Raw genomic sequence first — 23,056 nt, forward strand, 5'->3', positions numbered from 1 at the left:
GCACCAGCAGAAGCAAAGTCCAACAGCTAGGCATCAGCTACTGAAGAAAACAGTGTATTTTTCAGAGGGGTGGGTATATGTTTCATTCTGATCTCCCTGCTCTGAGCATATAAAGGAGAATTGAAAGCTGGGAGCTTGAATGTCTTAGGGTTGCCACAACATTATCTGCCACTTCCCTGCTATACTGCACAGTTTTCCAAATTTGTAACAAGTTAGGCTTTAAAGAGCAATATCCCACTTAAATAACCATGAGGACAACACTCGCTCTGGCAGAGTCATACCACAACATTCACAATTCCTTGAATAACAGCTCATTAGATGTTATCTTTTTCACTTCATGCTTCCAGCCAGACCTAGGTTTGAATATTAATACATTGACATTAATATTCATAGTATTTAATCAATACAGCTGGTAAGGAAAACAAAAAGACTGTAAGAAAGCATACAAGGAGGTTTGATTTTCAACTTAAACTGAAGTTCATTGTAGAGCTGGAGAGCGCCACATAATAGCAGAAATTCCCCAGAAACATTTCCCTCTTTGAAAAAAATTTCCCCCACTTCAAAAACTGTTAAAATAGCACCCATACTGTTCACGTCTCCTTTCTCAATTTGATTCTGTTGGGGGCTTTCCATTATTTTCAGCAATCAGAACTTTTTAATACTTCTAAAATGCACCATATACTGTCATAAATATGACATTGGATAAGAGCAGAACTTGTATCAGTGACTTCAAGGCACCAATAGCTTGGTGAACCTTCCTCCCATGGTACAGCTAAGTTACTGACTGCATGCTTGATTTTTCTGTCATCTTTCAGTGTGCCCTGGTGCATCTAGTTCAGAGAGGTGGAGAGGGCATCTGTGAGAGGGAGGCAGGAATCGGGGAGAGAGACGCGGGACGTACGTTGCATGGTCTGCTTGTGGCACCCTGTTGTAGCCCTGTGCATCTTTAATGGGAACAGCTATCTGGCGAAGTTGTTGCAGGGAGAGCTCACATCTACCAGTTATCGAAATGACTCTGTTTGTTTCAGTGTTTCCCCTCTCCTTCCGCTGGGTTATGAGCATAACGATACTTATTACTCACCCAAGCCTGGAGAAGTTTTTACCTGCTTCACTTCAGCTCTACGTTCCTTGTGGTGCCGAAGTGAAGCAGGTAAAAGTTCCCCAGGCTTCAGCTCGTCACCATGTCTGCAGTTTGCCTGCACTTTCACAACCTTTGCCAAATCAACATCTTGCTGATTTACTTACTTTTTTTAAGCTTCCCAATGATATTCATAGCATCTGCAAAAAGCAAGTGTGTTTTATCCCCAGTAGAGGCTGCTGTTTATCTGCATACTTGTCCTCTAACATTCACAATTTTTAGGTTTCTCCTGTGCTGAGGGAGCACCATGAATTCTTGGGGTGCTCTTACACATAACTGGCTTCTGCTGCAACGTCTGACAGTCCCACCGAGCTTGGCTGCAGTCACATCAGCCTGCTGCACTGCAAGAAACATTTGTGGTGAATGAGTGCAATCTAGGAAAAGTTTAGGAGGGACTTGAAAATAAACTGTAACTTGAAAAGCTGCCCCAAAGTCCACCTTGTGTGTACCTGCAGACTTACTAATTCCTGTCTCTTTACTGCTTCCATTTTTAAGCTAACATACACAAAATAATCTGTCTTCTGAGATGATTATGAGTGGAGAAGAGATAAAAATTTAGCAGAATCACTACCCATTAAACAAAGTGAATGTAAAAATAAGTCACTTGAGATTAATGCAAGGTAAGCAACTTACAGCCAATCAGAACTAGACTACCATTTGTCTGATTTAGATTAAGATAATGGGAAAAAAAAAAAAAAAACTCCAAACAATCATGTATCCATATGACATTTTAGGACACAGACAAGACATACCAAACCAAAGTTTTTATCTGTTCTGTAAGAAAATGAGGGTTCTCAACTTGTTAAAACAAAACATAAAAGTAAAGCCTACCCATCTTACAGATTTGCTTAAAACATATGATGATATAACAGGTCTTTTAGGAGTCCTTATTTGCCTTTTTGCTTTTCACCTGCTAGGATTCAGACCACACATTTCTAGGAAAAGACAGCAGAGAGAGAAGACATTAGGTACAGCGTGCTGAGAAGAATCCCAAATTTTCCAGAAATCACATACTAAAAATATATTTTCTTGGTTTTTACTTTTTCTGCTTTACACAAGAGGAGCTCACAATACTAGATTTATTGCAATTAAAGGATGTCCCTAAACTAAGACCTTTTCTTGGTGTGTGTGTGTGTGTGTGTGTGGGAATCTAAACTTTTAACAAACCTCACTTTTTCTGTTTTTTTTTTCCTATGTTTTTCTATTCTCTAGGTAATATTATTCCCCCCCCCCGGAAATTTAAGTAAAGGTATGTATTTAAAATTAAAATTTCATTTTCTGTATGGTGTTTTACAATATCCCCTGTGTATGAAAAGCTATTTTCTGTTCTACACACTTTAAATCAAAAGAAACAGTAATTTATTAGACAATTATTTCTCCAAATATAATGCTAGCTGATGTCAATGGGAATTTTTCAGGGCCTCTGATTAGAGCTGCTATTGCTAATTATACAGCTCAGGGGCATATATATTAAAATCTGAAGTGAGCACAATAGAGCCTTCTGAAGAGTTACGAAAACAAGCTGCAGAACCACGAAAAGAGCAGGTCTTGAACAGACTATGAGAGACCCTGTTGTCCACCTCCATTCCCTCCTGAATTGCATCACTCCAGGCAGGTGTTTACCTGACCTGTACATACTCATGCCTGTGATGGAAATATCATAAGCTCCCCAGCCAACCTAATCTAACAGAAACTTGTATCTCACCATCATTTTTCCTAATACCTAACCTGAATTGTCCCTAAGTAACGGTCCTCACTGGCATACATTTCTATGGGAAAACATCAAGGAATTCCATAAATAATAAGACTGACAAAACCAGGTCTTCGACAAAGGTGCAGCTGCTTTGCTGTGTAAGCTCTCCGATCCAGGCTGCACTCAGGTTGCGCAGGAGTCATTTCTTCCGTCAGAGCACTTGGAAGCTCTCCCTCTCCACCTCACCCCTATTTCCAAAAAGCCTTCTAAAATTTAAATGTCTTTAGCAACTGCTCCTACCACCAGATTACGTTCAAAGAAAGAAAGAGAAAAGGGAACCAAGAAGAGAGAGCCAGATACCCCCGTAATGCTTGCATGAGTTTCATTTGTTCCTGGGGTTTCCAAAAGAGCGACTCAAGCTTCTAACTCTCACAACTGAGCATCTTTTTATTTTAGACAAAATTGTGTCACCGTAATTCCTCTTTACATCTGCAAAGACAAAATACTAACTGGTACTTCTAAGAAAGAAAAAAACATCTGGACGCATAAGCTTCAGGGACTACATAGGCCACTTCCACTGCAGCCAGGATCACTTACCTTTTCACAGCTCACAAGGAAGCCCACCCCAGACATGCACGACAGTAACATCAGCAGCTTAAGCATACTGCACAAACACACTTTCCATAGATTTCCCTGAGTGGCAGAAAGATTTTTTCAAGCAGCAGCAAAGAATAACCTGGCTCAACTCCAAGGCAACAGAACTCACTCCTTCCACATCCACATATTGATTTGCTCTTGTTGCTTGGCTCATTCCTCTCCTCACACCCAGTCAAATGAATCAGCCATCTCCACCTGAGCTTGCCCACTATTGCCAGTGCTGGTGCAATCCCTGTGCTGAGGAAAAGCCCTGATGGCCCAGCTTGGTCTCAGCTGCACTTTGGCATAGGCCAATAGGTGGGTGCTCAAAGAAAGGGAAATGGTGGTGGAGGTTTGATGGGAAAAATGCAAACAGCCTGATAACGCTGTGATTTCAAGATATTTAATTTAATTTTTAAAAGATTTCTTAAAAGTCCTGTCTCTGAGCAGTACAAAGGGTTTCCACCTCCCTCCTTTGGAAGTGACTGCATGCATTATGCCTCCACACAAAGCCTTGAGAAGTCAGGAAATTACCACTTCTGTATCCTGTTTAGCTAGGAACAGGTATGTTCTAAGCCAGCAACCTAGCTGAAGAACAGTGTCTGCTGGTCTCAGGGGCCTGGGATTCATGAAGGCAAATCTTACTTGTAAAGGCTGAGGCAAAGAAGTCATTGCCTTTTCTGTGTCCTTTGTCACCTGCTTTCTTGCCCCATTCAGCAGCAGGCCCATATTTTCTCTAGTCTTCCTTTATTGCCAACATACCTATAGAAGCCCTTCTTGTTGTCCTTCACATCCCTCACCAGATTCAACTCCAGGTAGGCCTTAGCTCTCCTAACCCCACTCTTGCATGCTCAGACAGTGTCTCTATATTCCTCCTAGGGGACCTATGTCTGTTTCCACCTCCTTTTTATGTTATAGTCAGAAGCTCCCTTTTCCTCCATGCAGGCCTCCTGCCACCTTTGCTTGACTGCCTGCACATGGAGTTGACCTTTCTTGAGGTTAGAGCAGGTGATTCTTGAAAATCAACCAGCTGTCCTGGTCCCCTCTTCCCTCCAAGGCCATATTCCTAGGGATTCTTCCAAGCAGATCCCTAAAAAGACCAAAGTCTGCTCTCCTGAAGTCCAGGGTTGTGATCCTGCTCTTTGCCTTTCTCCCTTCCCTCAGGATTAACTTTACCTTCTTGTGCTTGCTGCAGCCAAGGCTGCCTCCAGCTTTCACATCCTTGACCAGTTCTTCCTTGTTTGTAAGTCCAGCAGAGCAACTTCCTTCATAGGCTCATCGATCACCTCTGTTAGGAAATTGTCATCAGAAACCTCCTGGATTGCTTGTGCCCTGCCGTGTTGTCCTTCCAGCAGATATCATGGTGGTTAAGTCCATCATAAGGCCCAGGGCCTGCAAATGTGAGGCTTCTTCCAGCTGTCTGATGAAGACCTCATCTGCTTCTTTTTCCTGATCAGGCGGTCTGTAGCAGACCCCCCCCCCCCCCCCACAACATCACCCACAATGGAGTGCCCACTGACCCTGATCCAAAAGCTTTCAGCTGGCTCCTCAGCCATCTCCAGGCAGGCCTCTGTGCATCCTTGCTGCTTTCTCACACACAAGGCAACTTCCTCTCCTTGCTGCCCCAGCCTGTCCTTCCTAAAGAGCCTGTATCAACCCACAGCAGCCCTCCAGTTGTGCGAGCTCTCCAAACACATCTCTGTGATCCCAGTGAGATGCAGGGGGTGAGTCCTGCAACTGCACACAGCTTGCTTCTCCCCACCATTTTTTCCCCCATGCCATGGGCATTACTGCACAGGCACTTCAGAGAGGCTGATTTCCCAGAAAAGGTGTAAGAGCTTCCTCCATCTTGCTCTCTTCTTGGCACTTCCTTATTTGTCGCCTATGCTCGAGGTACACTCCCTTATCTTGTTTTGTTGATTACCAGGTCTCTCTTGTCCACATCACTCTGCAGCCTTTCCTTGCCAATCTGGGCCATCACTTCCTAACTTGTTTGGGGCTTGTCATGTCCCTTGCCTGTCATTCCTAGTTTAAAGCTCTCACCAGGTTGGCCAGGCTGTTGGCAAAGATGCTTTTATCCCACTTCATTAGGTGGGGTCTCTTCCTAACAGGCCTTGATCCTTAAAGAGGGTTTCATGGTCATAAAAAACAAATCTGTTGTTGGCCCACAGGATCTGTCTGCTCCTCCCCTGCGCTAGCATGACTGTGGAGAAAACCACCAGACCCTCAAACCCTCGGCCCAGAGCTGCGCAGTTGCACTTGATGCAGGTCCCTTTGGCAGTATTGTTGGTGCTCACATGGAAGAGCATTGGGGAGTAACAGCCCGAGAGCTGGGCAGACCTTGGCAACCTCTCTACAATGCCCTGCATCGGAGCACCCAATGAGCAGCGAACCTCCCTGGACAGCAGGTCGGCAGATGGGGGCCTACTAGAAAGAGTAATTGTGTTCTCAAACTGTGATAACTAGTTGGTGTCATAAACTGAAGTTAATGCAGTAAAAAATGGAGGATTGGTTCATGTTTATCAAAACCAACAGCTGAACTGATTCTCACTTTTCTCCCTCTGCAGTACAGGAACCTTTACAGTCTGAGAAAGTGCAGTCAGATAGCTGCCCAGGTTTTGTCTCATTTTTAGCTAGAGAAGCTCTTCATCTTGAGTCATTTCCACTTGAACATAATGAGCACAGAAATGTGTTTTCATTCTGTTAGAACATTTTATATACTATCAACTTTGTTCCTTCCCTTCATCGTAAGTCATTTTGCCTGTTGCTTGTGTGTTTTATGTCTTTCTTGGGCTGGGAGAAAAGTGCAAATACATGGAACAATAAGAAAAGTACAGTGTAAAACGCCAGAGGGCAATGTGATCAGGGAAAATTATTTTTAAAAAATTGAAGGAAAGCACAGTTTTAAATACCCAGCCTTTAAGAATATAGAAGATTCACATTAGTCAGCAGACAATGTCTGTACTATTAAATTCCTTAGTTTTCTAGAACAAAACAGAGCACTGAGTACTAGTCAACAAGAGTATGGTGGAACAGCGTATCAGCGGATGCCTTTGAAGAAGCATCACTTTTGATCTGTTCTTTCCTGCAAAGGATGATGGGGAATTCTTATCCCAAAGGCACTTTGCACAGGAAATCAGGATGTGACCTTAACAGATATTAATCCCCAAGGAGAAAGTTAAGGAGGAACTCAAGTATGGTAAATTATAATGGCTGGACAATATTAATTTGAGGCATCTGCTAGCTAAAGTAGCTGGTTGGAGGCTGTAACATAACTTACATTCATCCCTGCGCAAAAGCCTACTTTCTGCTCAAGCTGCAAGTTATGGGTCTTAAAGAAGTTTCTGAAAAACAAAACAGCTGCTCTCTGGCTTCTAGAGTTCTTTAGGAAATATATAGGCATGACATGCCTGTAACTTACTTAGATTTGTAAAGTATTTTATGTTCATTAAGTGTTCAGTAAATATTCATGTGAATTAAAATTCAGGTAATGTTTAAGCTCACTGGAAATGCTTTATTCTACCTGTAGTCATAGTAACTACCAACTGAAAAGCCATTTCTTCCATTAAATGGACCAACAAGAGCTCATCAACTTTTGCCACTTTGCCAAGCCAATCTGCAATACTCTTTTTCTAAAAAAAGCCTATGGATTGTATTGCAATCAACACTGAATGATCCTGTAACTTCTGCTTTCCTATTACTTCTCTGAAATCTCTAATGATTCTCATATTCTCATCATCATACTCTCAGGAAGTTTAAATGTCAGGGATAATTAATTAAGACCGTTTGTCTTCTCTTATTAATCCCTTAAGTACTGAGAACCTATTCTCCTTTAACCAGAAGCATCTGTGAATAGCATCGCAAGAGAGACAAGAATGAGTATTTTACTCCAAGAAGCACTTCCTAAGACATTTATGAAACAATACAGTAACTGTTGCTGTTATTCCAATAATGATGTTATAAGGTGTCACTACAATTTCACTTCCTGAAATTCCATCAAAATGGTATCTGTGTTTGCCTATTAAGCACAATGTTGCTCATGAAATTGTTAGCTTTCATATATGAAGGTATTTCCTGAGCCCTTACTTTCGCAACAGGCTCTGCATACATGCTGGAGATTTACTAAAGAATCTAGCTTTTTGCATTTTTACTATATCAGCATTTCTAATCTAGCTTACTCTCACATTTATTAATTGGTGAAGTGCCTGTTTCACTATATCTTTGTTTTGCATTCTGACACCTATATCAAATAAAGTAGCCTTTTTCCATAGGGAGATTAAAATTCAGTTGTACTTATTTCTTAAATGTGAATATTACAGGAAAAAATAAAGGTTAGTACTTGCATATCAGTTCACCACACGACTTTTAGGGGAACTTAAATACAGTGGATTTGTTTATAAACAGGCTTTCTGAACTACATTCACACTATTGAAATAGTTTTGATTATTGAATTGAGCAGATCTAAGCTTACCGTTTACGGTAAACGTCTGTGATAGACTAGAACATAAGAATTCTTTTTCAATCCTTAGAAAGCTAATATGGGTACTGAATAGTATATTTCTTTACTATTAGGATAGTTGTAGAGGTTTACCTACTCTAAAATTAGAGCATTCTTTTACATGCCCGACTTTGAAACTGTTTATCTACAACTGATTTTCTGGATCCTCTCTAAAATGTCCAAATTAACTTTTTCAGTCTTATACAATTTATTTAATGCAGATTTACAACCTAGGAATGAGTATGCAAGCACTTATGCATATAAGTTACAGCTGAAGAGAAGATGAATCTACTCTACATCAAGTTTATTCTATGTGATATAAGAATGAGACAAAGAACAGTTGCTAATGAGAGGACATATTCTGAAATGATCCTCTACGACAATGCTTAACACACAGCTCATTAACAGCTTTTAATTCTGTGTCCCTGACAAACACGACATTCAATATGTTTTGCTCTATCTATATAAGTGTGCTGAAATTATGGAATTCTTGAAAATTATAAAAATTTGATAATATTGGTAACATTTTGATAAAGCACATTCTTTTCTTCCATAGGCATTATGGTCAGCAGAAAGAACTATATGCTAATATAACTCACATGTGCTGCACATAGTAACAGTTATGCTCAACAGATACATGATGTTATGATTTAAAAGCATATGCCGTTTTTATATTTGATTTACTAGTCATAGCTTAAAATAAGCTAAGAATGGGTTTACAGTCTGTCCTTTACTCATGCACACGAACATTCCTCCTTTAAACCTGATTTATTATAGGATGCTTATACTTACCTTTTGCAATAGCAATGGAAAAAGGGTGCCTCAAAAAGCAGGGTACAATTTATTTTAACTTCTGTTGTCTCTGAAAGAACTCTATTTGAAACAATAGGAACAAATGTAAGCAGACTTTGCAAGTTGTATATATCAAGTAAACTTATTTACAAATTTATTATTATTTACTTTATAAACATTTTACCTATTCATCAGGGAATTTTAAAACTGCCAGTTAATGTATTTTTAGGAAATAAAATATATTATCTCCTGTAGACTAACACATTTATCATTATTTGCAGTGTTTATTGCTGTAATATCATTGGCATGTGTGATGCTTTGCAGGTGTGAAGATGACTTGGTTCTTATTCCCAGCAGACAACAATTTATGGTCCTGAAGCTGGGATATATAATGTAGTCAGAGCACTGTTCCTGTAGATCCTCTCTGATTTTTAAGAGGAACTCTGTCTCTTCAGGCACTGAGTATTGCTTGAATTTCTAAGCATACATAAGAAGTAATCCTGTTAGAGAGCAAGGCAGAGGGAAGGAAACTATTATTTGGAGGCTACTTTGCTTTTCAGGTTACTGAAAAAGAGTTACTTTATGGGCAACATTGCTCTGTTACTTCAGCCACTCTTGCTTTTCTCGTTATTCACTTGCTAAACTATTTATGGTCTATTCCACTAGCTTAGTTTTTCTCTTTAATGGAGTCTGAAAACTGGCAGGAGCAAGAGGACAAAAGACAAAGATGCACCTCACTATTATCTCCCAGTAAGTAAAGCAATTCCCATTTTCTCTCTTATCCTTCCAGGAGCCAAGAGACAACCTGGGAGACTTCGCCTTTCTTTGTGACATTCAACTAATGGGATGCTTGTTTAGTTTCGCTTACCCATGAAAAATCATGTGGCAGCATCCTTCCTCTGGCTGCAGGCTAGACATTTTATCTACAGGGATCATTTTATCTGGAATGGGAATAAAACATCACTTCTTACCTAGAGCTTGAAACTGCTGCCCAGAGTTAGGAAGCATTCACCCACCAATCCATGAATCTCTCATCAGTTTGTTCTTGTGAGGCTTGATAACTAACTAGTTGTAACAGCTTAGCTTAAAACCTGCAAATATATACAGAATTTTTTATTTACAAAGTCTGGTTGTGTGGTAAATGAATGTGACCCTACTTTGAGCAGGGCCTGGACCAGATGACCTGTAGAGGTCTCAACCCAAATTAGTCTATGATTCTACAATCTATCCTATAAAAATGTCCTATAAGCATTGTTCCTTTTATTTAAAAAAATGGGACCCCAAAAACCTCAGATAACCTTCCAACTGGCAGTTGTTGGAGTTAGAAGGATACAAATTTTCCCTTTACTACACATTTTATTGCATAGAAAATATTTCACATTTCTTTCTAATGTAGTCAGTTTTCTTGCTGTCTATTGTGTTTTTGTTCATGGTCTAATCTGTTCAATTGCTAACTTCTGACAGTCAGCTACTGAAAATGTGGTTTAATTTTTAATAGGCATTTATGTTTTATTTGCTGAATCCCAGTTGCACTCCAGTAGATTCACAACTGACCCTATCTATCTTCGTGGTTTATCAGACAAGTAGTTTTAAAAGCTATTTGAACAAACACACACAAACTAAAATGACTGCAGGAGCACTTCCTATTTTCAGCATATAAAGACTTTCAGAACATCAAATTTAGATGATAAACTACATCAACTCCAAAATAAGCCAATGTGTTCTCTTTTGCATATGATGTGCGGCATAAAGATATTTTACATCTATTTACACAAACTAGTAAGCAGGTCTCACCTCAGTGAAACATTTTTAACAATGCAAAACCAAGCAAATCACAAGACATATTGATGTAACATTAAACACTGAATTTAAATTCACAAAAGCAGGGGCATTCGCAATGCAGGTCAAACATCTAATCATTTAAGTGTGTTTTGATATTGCAAAGGCTTTTGAACAGTAAATAAATGGGTTATATAACTCAGAGGCAGGCTGATTCGAGGATGCATTGTCAGGTTAAATTTCAGAAATTAAAATGGTGCATCAGACCACAGAGCAAAAACAGACTCAAGACAACTCTGACTGCCTGAGAGTTTATGCCAAACTTTTCTTATTCTATGTAATACTATTTTGTACAATATGATAAATGGAACTGTACCTATATTCTGTTATGTTTAGTTAAAATAGTTAATTTGTTGCATAATATGTTTCAAGAATTGTCAAAAGCACAGAATTACAGCTACCATGTACGTGTTAGCATATCACAGAAAGGACTGCTACCAGTGCCTATTATAAAGCCAGTCCAATGCTTCCCATTATAAGAGTCTTTTCCACTGTAATTGCAGCTAGCCAATTTTAACAATTTGGACTGAATTTCCTGTATCAACTGCCTTTTCTACCTCATGTATTGCTGTGTTGAAAAATTAATCCAAAGCAGTTCAATCATTCAATGGATAAAGGAAAAGCATTTTGTTTTGCCCATATTAAAAAAAAAACAAAAACAAAAACAACCCCCCCCCCCCAAGAAACCATAACCAGGATCTTTTCTTTCAGAAGCATTAGTACTGTCACCGCTTTGTAAACAGGGATGCATGTTTGGCAGAGATGGACTGCACAGCCTAGTTGTGATTTTGCTAGACTCCTGGGAAAAAAAAGTGGCTGTCTAACTGAGAACTTCAGTGTAATACATTTAGGTAAGAAAAAAAAAAGTTATGGTTGGAAAGGCAACATTAAACTAAGATATTTGCCAAACAAACAAAAAAAAGTCATTATTATGATTGTAGAATCAAGCAGTCAGGGTAGGAAATACCAGAATTAGAGGCAAATACCTACCACTATACACAGAAGGTTATGTGCATTATTTAATTTGAGACTCTCATAGCAATAATATTAGATAAAAGCAATATAGTTTTGGATAAAACTTTCAAAATCTCCCACTGAAAAGCACTAAGATATAGGCTTCTAAAACACTTATGGAAATGGAATAGTGGTTGTTCTTCCCCAGTAAGTCTCTATTAATGTTAGGCTAGTCAGCCATCTAATACTAAAGCTGTCATGGCAAGAGTCAAAGGAAATGTAAAACAAATACTCATGGCCAATAAACAAAAATAAAACTCAGGTTTTTTTTTTTATTTAGAAGTAAAATAAAATGTGACATTGTGTCTAGAAGTCACTGACATATACTGTGGTAAATTCAAACATAAAAAGATGTTTTTAGCTTTCAGATTCCTTCCAAATTAAGCTTCTTCCTCTTGCATTTGAGTTTTGTACAAGCTCTTATATATCTGAGGACATGTCTGTTTAAGGCAGCTGCTGGACTTCAAGCTTATCAGCAGACGGTGCTTCAAAGACATCATCTTCAACACTTTCTTCTATTGGCTTCATTTTTGCTGAAGTTCTCAAGTAGGGAGATGTCCGGCCTGGGCCTGCCACAATTCCAAATAAATTATACAATCAATTTAACAATAGATGCTTGCTATATATACACACGTATTTGTAACAAAGTGCCAGAATCTGATGTGATCAGACCTGATTGTGACAGAATCTGATGATCCTTTTCCAGTTCCCTCATAAAATAATTTTGTAACTGAGGGTTTTGTAACTATTTGGCCATTGGTACCAGGAAATCCTAGACGTGAGACAACCAAACTGATATGAATCACTAATACCTTCCAGGTTCAAATTTTACAGCCAGTATAGACACAGAACTCTCCTCAATTTCAATGCAAGTCTTGATTGCATGAGATGCTCAGCACTGTGTCCTTCATAATTATTTTCTCACTGTTACACTCATCCACAAATTCTTCTCAAGAGACAACAATATGACTGGCTACCTTAAGTACAAATGGTACGTATATTTGGATACTTGCCTTAGCTGTGACAAAAATCTTAGGTTCACTGGGCAGACCTCAGATGTGTAAAAGATCATAGCCCTAACTGCTTTAAAAGCATGACATGTAAAACATACCCCCTACATAAACAACTGTAAAGAAAACAAGATAGATGTTAGCAGATGAAGGCCATGTAACTTTTAACTTACAGTGATCTTACTGCTCTAACACAGTCAGCTAGTAAAGCAGCAACTCATAAAGCTTGCCAGAGCAGAGTGCACAGAAAAGTCACAGCTGGTAAGAGGTTAACTAGAATTTTTGTGCAAGTTACCACTGCAAAAGCTGATCCTCTACTGTATGTAAATTTTCAGCATGAGGGTTTAATCACAGAACTCCTTTAACATTGGACAAACGGGTTAGTTTTGTCCACTCCAAAAACTGTATCTGACATTTGTTCTCTCAGTACCCTCTTCCAGAGTTAAATGATCACAATGGTACAAGCTTCTAAAGAACTAGCATATAATGACCAAAAAGAGTAGGAAAATCTTTTAAATATCTTTGCAGAAGAAAGAGCAAGTAGTGGTCCTGTCTGACAGATCATCTGTATAGAAGCTAAAAAGTAAAATTTTCTTGAAAAAATACTGATAGACATAACATACTGTTATTGCAGGGCTATTCTTATTACAAAGATTACTTATATACAATAAACTACTCTGCTCAGAAAGCCTGGAGAAGGACTCCTTTGTGCTGCACATTTTACACACAGAGAAAGAAATATTAGCTACAGGCAAGGCATTACATTACTGCATTTCTTAAGTCACATTCAGACAAACGCTGTTAAGAATTAGCTTTTCAGAACTCTGTTATAAATATATTAATATTTTCTTCTAACATTTAAAAACTACCTTGATTAATTGCTATAATAAAGGGTTACTCACACACATTTTTAAATACTGGAATTGTTAAGCACTTCTCTTCACATATATGTGTTTTTATGGCCAAAACAAGTATGTTTAGATCATTTAGTTGTTTAAATCCAAGATTTGTGCATACATTTGGATGTAAAAGTGAATTTGTCGGGCAACGCCCCTTTTACACAGGTAAAAGGAAGCCTGAAAATACTGGAGAGCATCGGTTTTCTTAGATTTCTGTATTTGTATAGTTTAGCACTGTTTTTAGCACAGTTGTCTTTTGTTTCGAAGAGCTTATTTCTCTCCAGAAATCAGAAGTAAGAAGCCATTAAGTCTGTTGAACAGGATCCAATGTTAGGTCTAATACAATCAAGTTGTTTGGTTAAAAGACATGTCCTTGCTTACTCCAAGTGCAGAAAACTTATCTATTTGTACCTCTATTCTGCATTAGCCAGATGTTCAAGGGACTGAATCAGCTCTTGAACTCAGGCCTTCCATATGCTGCTCTACTGCACTCTCTCTAGGACCCAAGTTCAAGTGTCTGTTACACTAGTAAGCATATGAATGATTATCAAGCAATAGAATTATTGTGTAGAAAATAATATTAAAACATTTCTAAAAGGACTGAAAGCTGAAGCTACCCTTCTGACTGAGTTCAACTATTTCTAATTAACTCACATTTTGGAAAAAGAGATACATTAATTTCATTTACTAGTAAGTTACATAGAGATGGATCATGTACGTCAAGCACAAGTACCATGTGATAAACAAATCCCACTTTAATACCTTTTTGAGGATGCTTGCTGAGTTAATGTGATGTTATCAACAGAAAAAATCATGCTGCAAACGACTCACTCCGTAAGCATTATAGAACTCTTGTTGGTTATTTCCTTAATATAAAAGCAGACAGTTAGTTTTTTAGTTAATTAAATTCAAAACACAGTTTTGTTAATAATTGCAGTTTGGGGCCTACTAATTAGTATTTTTCTCCCTCTTGTTGCTAAACACTTTGAAAAAGCTTCTAAGTCAGTTTCTTTAGAAAATTAATCAAAGCTGATAGTTTGAAGCATAGGATAAAAGCATAATTAAAAAAAGTTTGGATTATACAAAAGAATAAATTCACCATTTTGCAAGAATACAGAAATTAGGAGAAAAAGATTTGTTTGTAAAATAGTAGTCAAACATAATCTTTGTAATGGGAAGCTTTTGTCCAGATGAGAGTCTGTCACCTAGCAATGACAAGACAGAATTCCCGTAGAGCTCCTGTACATATACGTTTATTTTTTTCTAAAAAGGAGATATGTCATTTCCATATGCTCCTCACTAAAATCTAAAATTCTATGTTTCTCTTTTTTTTTTTTTTTTTTTTTTTTGCTTTTAACAAACTAATTCATGGCTGCAGAAGGAGGATACAATACAGCACTGGGACAGCGTGCTTCAGCAGGTACCTCATACCAAATTCTAAAAAATACAAAAGCTGACTGACTATGCAGCATCCAGGAAAATTTTTTTAAAAACACAATAGGGTTAAGTTAAATGGCAGCTTTTTTTCCTCAGTTTTCTCTGGACTCTGAAGAAAAGTGCAGACACGGCTACAGTACGGTATCAATACCAATCTTCAGGCAGAGCTCACCTTGATAGGAAACCCATCATTGGCAATGACATTACGTAGGAGTAACAGACTAACCAGCTATTTCAGCAAAAAGAAAAATTGAAGCATTACAGCTTGGTGAAATATACAATCTTTTATCAAGTCAGAAGCATGGAAGTCAGAAATTTTGCATTAATCAAAAGGCAAAGAAAAATAAATGACCATATTTCCTGAGGTGTGTCATACACTGCTATATGGGTACCCTCCCTGCCTTCCCCAAAATAAGTGAAAAATTGGACTCTGGAGGTTGCTACCACATCCATTGTTGCCAATGGTGTGGTGGCAGTATCAACACCAACAGCTGCTGCGGCAGGTAATTTCACAACATTAGAGACATTTAAACACCCTTTTGGGGGAAAGTACACAGCAAACACAAGAAAATATAGTATATATATAAAAAAGAAGTATAATAGAGTAGTGTGTTTATCAAGTATGTGCTAAGAATAGATGCATCTTAGGGATTAATGTAATTATGGCTTAAAATTGCATACATTTAGATTACTTTCTCCCAAAGCTGAAATAGTGGTGCAAGTGTTCTGCTGCTAAGCCTGAAAGAGAATTTCAATTCTAGCTAATTGCACAAATACAGTTTTACAATTTCTTTCAGGCTTCCAAGTGAGTAGATCTGTCCAAGTGCACTCTATGCAAAGGAGCGGCTTGAAGGCATGGAGCTTTGCCTTGGAACAGGTGAAAAGCCAGTCGACACCTTATGAGTAAATATCTGAGGACACACCAACATGGCAGACTTCATGGTAGGTATCTGCTACAGGCTGCCTGATAAAGAAGAGGAAGTAGACTGAAGCCTTCTTTAGACAACTGGATGAAACCTCATGATCGCAGGCCTTGGTACTTGTGGGGAACTTTAACCACCCTGATATCTGGTAGAAAGGGCTTGGTGTAAGCAGTCCAGGAGATTTCTGAATGAGGATGATTTCTTCACACAGGTGATTGATGAGCCAATTATGGGAGGCACTCTGCTGGACCTGTCACTGATGAACAAGGAAGAACTGGTCAAGAAGGTGAAGGCTGATGGTGACCTTGGCTGCAATGACCAGAAACTGGTGGAGTTTAAGAGACAGAGAAGAGGGCTGGAAAAATAGCAGAATTACAACCCTGGACTTCTGGACAGTGGCTTGCTTAGGGATCTGCTTGGCAGCATCCCATGGGACATGGCCCACAAGGGCAAAGGGGCCCAAGGACAGCTGGTTGATCTTCAAGGACGTTTTCCTCAAAACCCAAGAGCAGTCCATTCCAGTGTGCAGAAAGTTGAGCAAGCGTGGCAGAAGGCTGGCATGGATGACCAGGAAACTCCTGGCAGAGTTCAGACACAAAAAGGAAGTACACAAAATGTGGAAGCAGGGATAAGCTACCTGGGAAGAATACAGAAACATTGTCCAAGCATGCAGTGATAGAATTAGGAAAGCCAAAGCTCAGCTGGACTTGGAGCTAGTTAAGGGTAACAAGAAGGGCTTCTGCAAATACATCGGCAACAAAAGGAAGACCAAGGAAACTGTGAGGCCTTGGCTCAGCCTTGGGACACGGATCCTAGTGACAAAGGACATGGAAAAGGCTAAGATACTCAATACCTGTTTTGCCTCGGTTTCCAATGGTAAGGCTTGTCCTGACGCCTCCCAGGTCTCTGAGTCTAGTGACAGGGACTGGGAGAGTGATACATGACTTAACAGTAAAGGAAGTGCCCAGTGACAGGACAGGAGGCAACAGGCACAAACTGAAACAGAGGAAGTTCCATCGGAACATAAGGAAAAATTTCTTTACTGGGAGGGTGACTGAGCATTGGAACAGGCTGCCCAGAGAGGTTGTGGAGTCTCCATCTTTGGAGATACTCAAAAGCCCTTTGGACAGGGTCCTAGACAACCAGCTCTAAGTGACCCTGCTTGAGCAGGGGGGGCGGATTAGATCCCTAAAGGTCCTTTTCAACCTCAGCCATCCTGTGAGGACCAAGTTAGGGACCACTGAAGCAAACTGGGTATATACAATCTGTGGGACCACATAAGCTGCATCAGCAAGGGTGATGAGGCTTGCCTGAGCTAATTGCGAGGTCGCTATCATCTTTGAAAGTTCATGGCAATTGGGGAGAGGAAAAAGGCAAAAGTCACGTCCATTTTCACGAAAGGCAACAAGGAGAATCCAGGGAACTACAGGCTTGTCTGCCTAACTGCAGTCTCCAGTACAATTATGGAGTCTATCATATCATCTATCATATCCCCTCCTGGAAGGATGGGTCGCACATGAAGGACTGGAAGGTTATTAGGAAGAGGCAGCATGGATTTACCAAGGGCAAATGGTGCCTGACCAACCTGACTGCCTTCTGTGGTGAGAGGAGAGGCTCTGTGGACAAGGGGAGCGCAGTGGATATTGTTTACCTGGACTGTAGCAAGGCCTTATACAGTCTCCCACAGCGTCCTTCTAGGCAAACTGGTTAGAAATGGACTGGATATGCAGACTATACAGTGGGTGGAGAAGTGGCTGGACTGCTGAATCCAAAGGCTGGTGAACAGCAGTACAAAATCCAGCTGGCAGCCAGTTACTAACAGTGTCCCTCAGGGGTCAATACCAAGGCCTATAATGTTCAATGTGTTTACTACTGACTTGGATGACAGGAAGGAACACACTCTTAGCAAGTTCAGAGACCACAGTGAAGAAGTGAGGGGAATGTTGATATGCCAGAGTGTAGCACTGGTATTCAAAAGGGCCTTCACAGGCAGGAGAAAAGAGCTGACAGGAACCATACAAAGTTCAACATAGGCAAAGTCCTGCACCTGGGACACAGCAACCTGACGCAGCAATACAGGCTGGGCACAAGCCAGCTGGAAAGCAGTTTTTCAGAAACGGACCTGGGGTCCTGGCAGACAGCTAACAACATGAGTCAGCAGTGTGCCCCTGTGGAGAAGAAAGCTATCCATATACTGGGCCATATCAGCAAGAGGATAGCCAGCAGGTGAATGAAAGGGATTAATTCAGCACTTGTGAGACAGGATCTAGAGTGCTGTGTTTGGTTTCAGGCTCCCCAGTACAAGAAATACATGGACATACTCTGAGTGCAGTGGAGGGCAACCAAGATGGTCACGGGCTGAAGCACATGACATACACAGAGAGGCTGAGAGAACTGGTTTGTTCAGCCTTATGAAGAAAAGGCTCACAGGTGATCTTACTGCTATCTTCAGCTACCTAACAGGAGGTTATAAAGAAGACAGAGTCAAACTCTTCTCAGAGGCATGCACTAAAGAACAGGGGACAACGGTCATGGGTTGTGATAAAAGAAATTCAGAATACATACAAGGAAAAATTTTTCACAAGGGTAGTCAGGCACTGGAACAGGTTGCTCAGAGAGGCTGTGGAACCTTCAGCCTTGGAAATATTCAAAGCTTTAGTGGACATGCTCCTGAGCAACCTGCTTTAGTTGGCCCTGCTTTGAGCAGGATTTTGGGCTAGACAATCTGCAGAGGTCCTTTCATACTTCAATTATTCTGTGATTCTAAATGTCCTTTCAGGGAACAGAGGAGAAAAAGAAAATAAAGCTAGAATTTTCACCAGTCTTTAACAACTATATCCCAGCTGTCACTCTCAACATTCTAGCAGGGTGAAACACTAGCAGGGCTTTTGCTTCCGTCTATTTGGGAATGCAGATTATATCAACGGTAAGGAGAGGAAAGAGATTGGCCCTCCAAGCCTGAAGGAGTTCTTGGATGAGCACTGTGAGGAAGACAATGGAGAACAGACAATTAAATGGGAAAGTGTAAATACTCTGAAACACTTTCTTCACCTTAGCAGAGAGTTTAACCCTAATAAATGACATTTTTTTTCTCATAGATTTAAATCCTAATCAGCAAAGAGTTAAGATTCCTCAAACCAAAACAGATAATCCTATGTGACCCTTTTAAATTGTGTTAAACAAACAGCTTATGCCAAATAAGACAACTGAGCATCTTTGGGGTATTTTCTTCAAAAGCTGCTTTCAGATTTCAGACTACTACTTAAATTTGCTTAGATTCAAGCAAATTAAAAGTAAAAATAAAAAAAAAACCTTACAATAAATTCTTTAAAAAGTTTCTATAAAGATATAAATTGCAAGAGTAGAAGCAAAAGGTCAGACCATGGCTTCCCTTATTTCATCTGTTCTATACTACTCCTGTCACACAAAGTGCAGGGAAGGAAAGCCTGACAGGATATCTGGAGATTTTCCAGATGACATCAAAATATTAGTTCTATACCACATTTCTCCAGACCTTGCCAATATAAACTATCTCAGGAGGAAATGCAGAGCACCAAGCTGCTGAGGGAAAATGTTTTGTTTGGTTTTTAGTTTCTACAAGCATCAGTCACAGACCAGAGTAGACACTATTGTGACAGGTACTATACATTCACACTGATTTGCTCCATTACTGTAAGAAATTCATATTATGTTGAAACATTCACATTATGTCAAAAATTATTACAATACTTTGTTTTTTTCCCAGTGTCTACATGAGGTAGCTTAAGTTGCCATACAAAGCCTTAGACATCTTATGAATTCCCTGCATTTAGGTCCTTCCTCTTACGCAATTTACAGCAGCACCCAAAAAAAGCTAAATTCTGCTCCTATTGAAGACAACAGGAGTTCTACAATCATTTTTAACGATCAGCCAAGCTGTGTTCAACATTGGCATCAACTATTTTGAGAACGTACGAAGAGAGGATGCAGAGGAAGTCCCACGGAGAAACATCTGTAAGCCATCTTCACTGTCACTGGTACTGGCCATGCTGTTTCTCATCTGCATCACAGAGAGCTGTGAGCAGAGACTAGGCTGCCGATCAATCTTTTTTGAGGCCTATAAAAAAAACAAATGTTATTTTAAAAAGGTATCAAATAAATTACAAATAAAAATGGAAAATAAGTATTTCCTCTGTAGCAGAGGCACTGAGCTCAGCTATGACTATTCATGAATCAATTGGTTAACACAACACAGTCTATGCAGGGTAAATTGATTTAAATGAAAATATTCTAATTATGTAGGAAGTGCTTGTACAATATGATTTTCATTTGAGGAAAAATAAAAAAAGTATTACAATTTCCCAAAACACTCACCCTTGATTTTTATAATAACATACATTTTTAGAAGTTATTGCAATAAAACAGTTACAATAATCTTAAATTCATGTGACTATTTTTACTAAAAATAAAGACTTGGTAAAAACTGAAGTTAAAATGAAAATGTAATTTTACAAAGAAATTTACTTAAAATTATGAAACCAATTTCACAGTGCTTTATAAGATTCTAGTATTTGTAAAGGACTTGGGAATGAAACATATACTCAGCATGTTAAATTGAAAGTAGCACACAGGAATGTCAAAATTGTTACTAGATAGAATACAGTTAAACAGATCTTTTCTGTTCATACTGACACATATCCGTATATTATTTAGATATGTTTGTACCATACAATGGAAAGTACAGACAGGGTAAGTGCAAAACTGGAAAGTCACTTTCAGCCTTGATTTCACCAGCGCAATAGGTTGGACATCCATTTGATTTTCCACGCTCTGTACATACAACAGAGCACTAATTAAAATAAACATTTCAAACAACAGGCACAGCCATTTGAAAATAGCAGTAACTGTGGTCCCAACACAATATAAGAATTAGAGAGGAAGAGGCAGAAGCTCGCTGCTCTCGCAAGGAAGCCTAAAGGGAATGTGCTGATCCCAAACACTTGCATTATTTTTTTTATAGAGTTGTGCAGATGTTAAGCCAGAGGAGGGGAGAAGAAAGCAAAATGGACAGGAAAGACAGAGAGAATAGGATGGGGTTGTAGCAATACAAAACAACAAAAGACAAAGAGAAAAGAAACAAATCAAAAGAAAGAAAAGATGGAGGGAAAAAACCTACACTACAAAAAACCTTCATGCCAAGTCTTCTAAAAGTGACTAGTGATTCAAAGATAGCATGCACCAACGGCATCTAAAAGAAATTTGAATTTTGGAGAGTAAGTGTTATGATATGCTTCAAAATCGGATCAATTTGTATGGTGTCAGCAGAAGGCTGTGACTAAAGCTGTACACAGAATTCACACATGAGTTTTGAAAATGGTTTCCAAAGTATCTTCCAAGAGGGGGAGATCCAAGCACTGAAATGTATCAAAAATAGTACTGATAAAAATGACCAAGGCTAGAAAAAGTATAAGGAGAAAAAAAAAGATAAAGAGGAAAAAGTAAAATAAGAGACATAGAACAAGAGGAGATTTCTCTGGCAATAAATGTTTTCATGTTGCATCCATGTTTAAGACTTTTTGAAGGATGGCTTGAATTCCCTATGAGGTGAAACTGCAATGTTTTAATAAATCCATGTTTTAATACAATATATCATTTCATTCAGCCAGATGTTGGCAGCTGACCTCCATTAAAGTCTAATCATCTCCCTGGGTTTTTTAAAAAATATTTCAAATGTATAAGGACCTTTCACTTGAAAGCAATGACTTACAAAATTACAATGTGACATCATGTGACATTATTTCTTCAAGAATTATTTATACCAATGCTTAAGTTCTACAGTGCCAGAAGACAGCAGCACAAATCTGTTGCAGATGATTTTGTACAATAGGCACAATACCCTAATGCCATCATCTTTCCATGCGCAAAAGAAAAGAAAAAAAAAAAGCACATGGTTAGTGGAAAACAGGAGTCTCCCAGGAGATGTAGTCTGAATGCAATTCTCAGCACACAAAGGAAGCATATTGCTACATGTTCCTTGCAGAGGCCATACTCAAGAAAGGACTTACTGACTGTTCAGATGCATTCCAATCTTTGTCCCCTATAATTTTTGCCCTCCTTAAAAAAAAAATTTTAACCACACACTTTATAAGATTACTTTATAGATGGTACATTCCTGCTAGATCACGCCTACATTACTGCATCAAGACTCAGATGATCAGTGAAAACAGTGAGCTGAAATAGTTTTGAGCATTTGATTCCAAGACAGTGTAACCCTCTATTGCACTGACCAGGAGGCAAAATAAGCAGTGCTTTATTGCTGTTAGAATTGTTTCTCCAACAGTTTTCTTCTTTCTTTCAGTAGACAGTACAAAATTGAGAAAAAATATGATGTTTAATTAGCTGTAAGTACATTTCAAGTCAAGCCTGTTGAAGTCTGTTGTACAATACCAGTGGCAGTCATTCTTTTTGGATCGTTTCCCAGTACATTCACAACTTTGATTACAGAAGTGGCTATTTAACCTTTTTGTGAGAAGTTTATGGGCAACCTGATGAGATGGATTTTTGCTTTGAGTCTGGGCGAGTTAAATCTAAAAGCACAGAACATGGAGAGGTTGTATTATAAATATTCCAAGCTTTTCATAGATTATGGTGGAAGTTCTTCAAATAAATCATACAAAAACCCTACAGCCACTACATAAATAATAGAAGAATGCACTAGCATAAGCTGAGTTACCTTCCAAATCATGAGAAGCCATTTAACTACGAAAGGAGACAAAACGAAAGTAAAACAAGATAATCAATATATCCATGACTATGTCCAGACCACTTCCTGTGACACCTGAAACACAGTCCCTCTGCATGCAAAGAAGCATGAGTTATATTTGGACCACTTATTAAAGGTATTTTATATAGATTTCATGCCTCCCTCCACTGACTACATCATAGCCTAACATTCCCTTTTCTTTGATATTTGTAACTCTCAAATATATGTTGGAATTATTCTCCTTGGCAATCAGCATCACCCAGTTGTTTGACCTCAGCAAGTGATTTTTTCCAAAAAAATATGCTTCTTTGTACAAAGGCACCTGCTTGTTAATAAGGAAGGATATCCAGGAAAAGAAATATCATATTAGCAACTAGTCATCATGCCTGCTACTTGGTTAGAAATATTTGCACTAGCCACTTAGGTCTGACTCTC

The 23,056-nt window shown here is 39.0% G+C and overlaps 1 protein-coding gene across 4 annotated transcripts in view; it reads right to left on the reverse strand.

Moving 5' to 3' along the window:
• Positions 1–11,862: 11,862 nt before the first annotated feature.
• Positions 11,863–23,056, reverse strand: part of BVES (blood vessel epicardial substance) — a 32,597-nt gene continuing 21,403 nt past the window's right edge. The window contains exons 7-9 of one of the 4 annotated variants that reach the window (XM_026119931.2): positions 19,834–19,975; positions 14,282–14,385; positions 11,863–12,179 (exon numbers count right to left, since the gene is read on the reverse strand). In XM_026119931.2, coding sequence (XP_025975716.1) covers positions 14,318–14,385; positions 19,834–19,975 — 210 coding nt within the window. In that variant the 3' untranslated portion in view covers positions 11,863–12,179; positions 14,282–14,317. Of the gene's footprint in view, positions 12,180–14,281; positions 14,386–14,756; positions 16,136–18,200; positions 18,861–19,833; positions 19,976–23,056 lie in introns of those variants that run through there. The other 3 variants (XR_010388313.1, XM_026119932.2, XM_064508834.1) reach the window with 3 other exon arrangements.

This window comes from Dromaius novaehollandiae, chromosome 3 (assembly GCF_036370855.1).
Source record: "Dromaius novaehollandiae isolate bDroNov1 chromosome 3, bDroNov1.hap1, whole genome shotgun sequence".
In the NCBI taxonomy this organism is placed as follows: Eukaryota; Metazoa; Chordata; class Aves; order Casuariiformes; family Dromaiidae; genus Dromaius; species Dromaius novaehollandiae.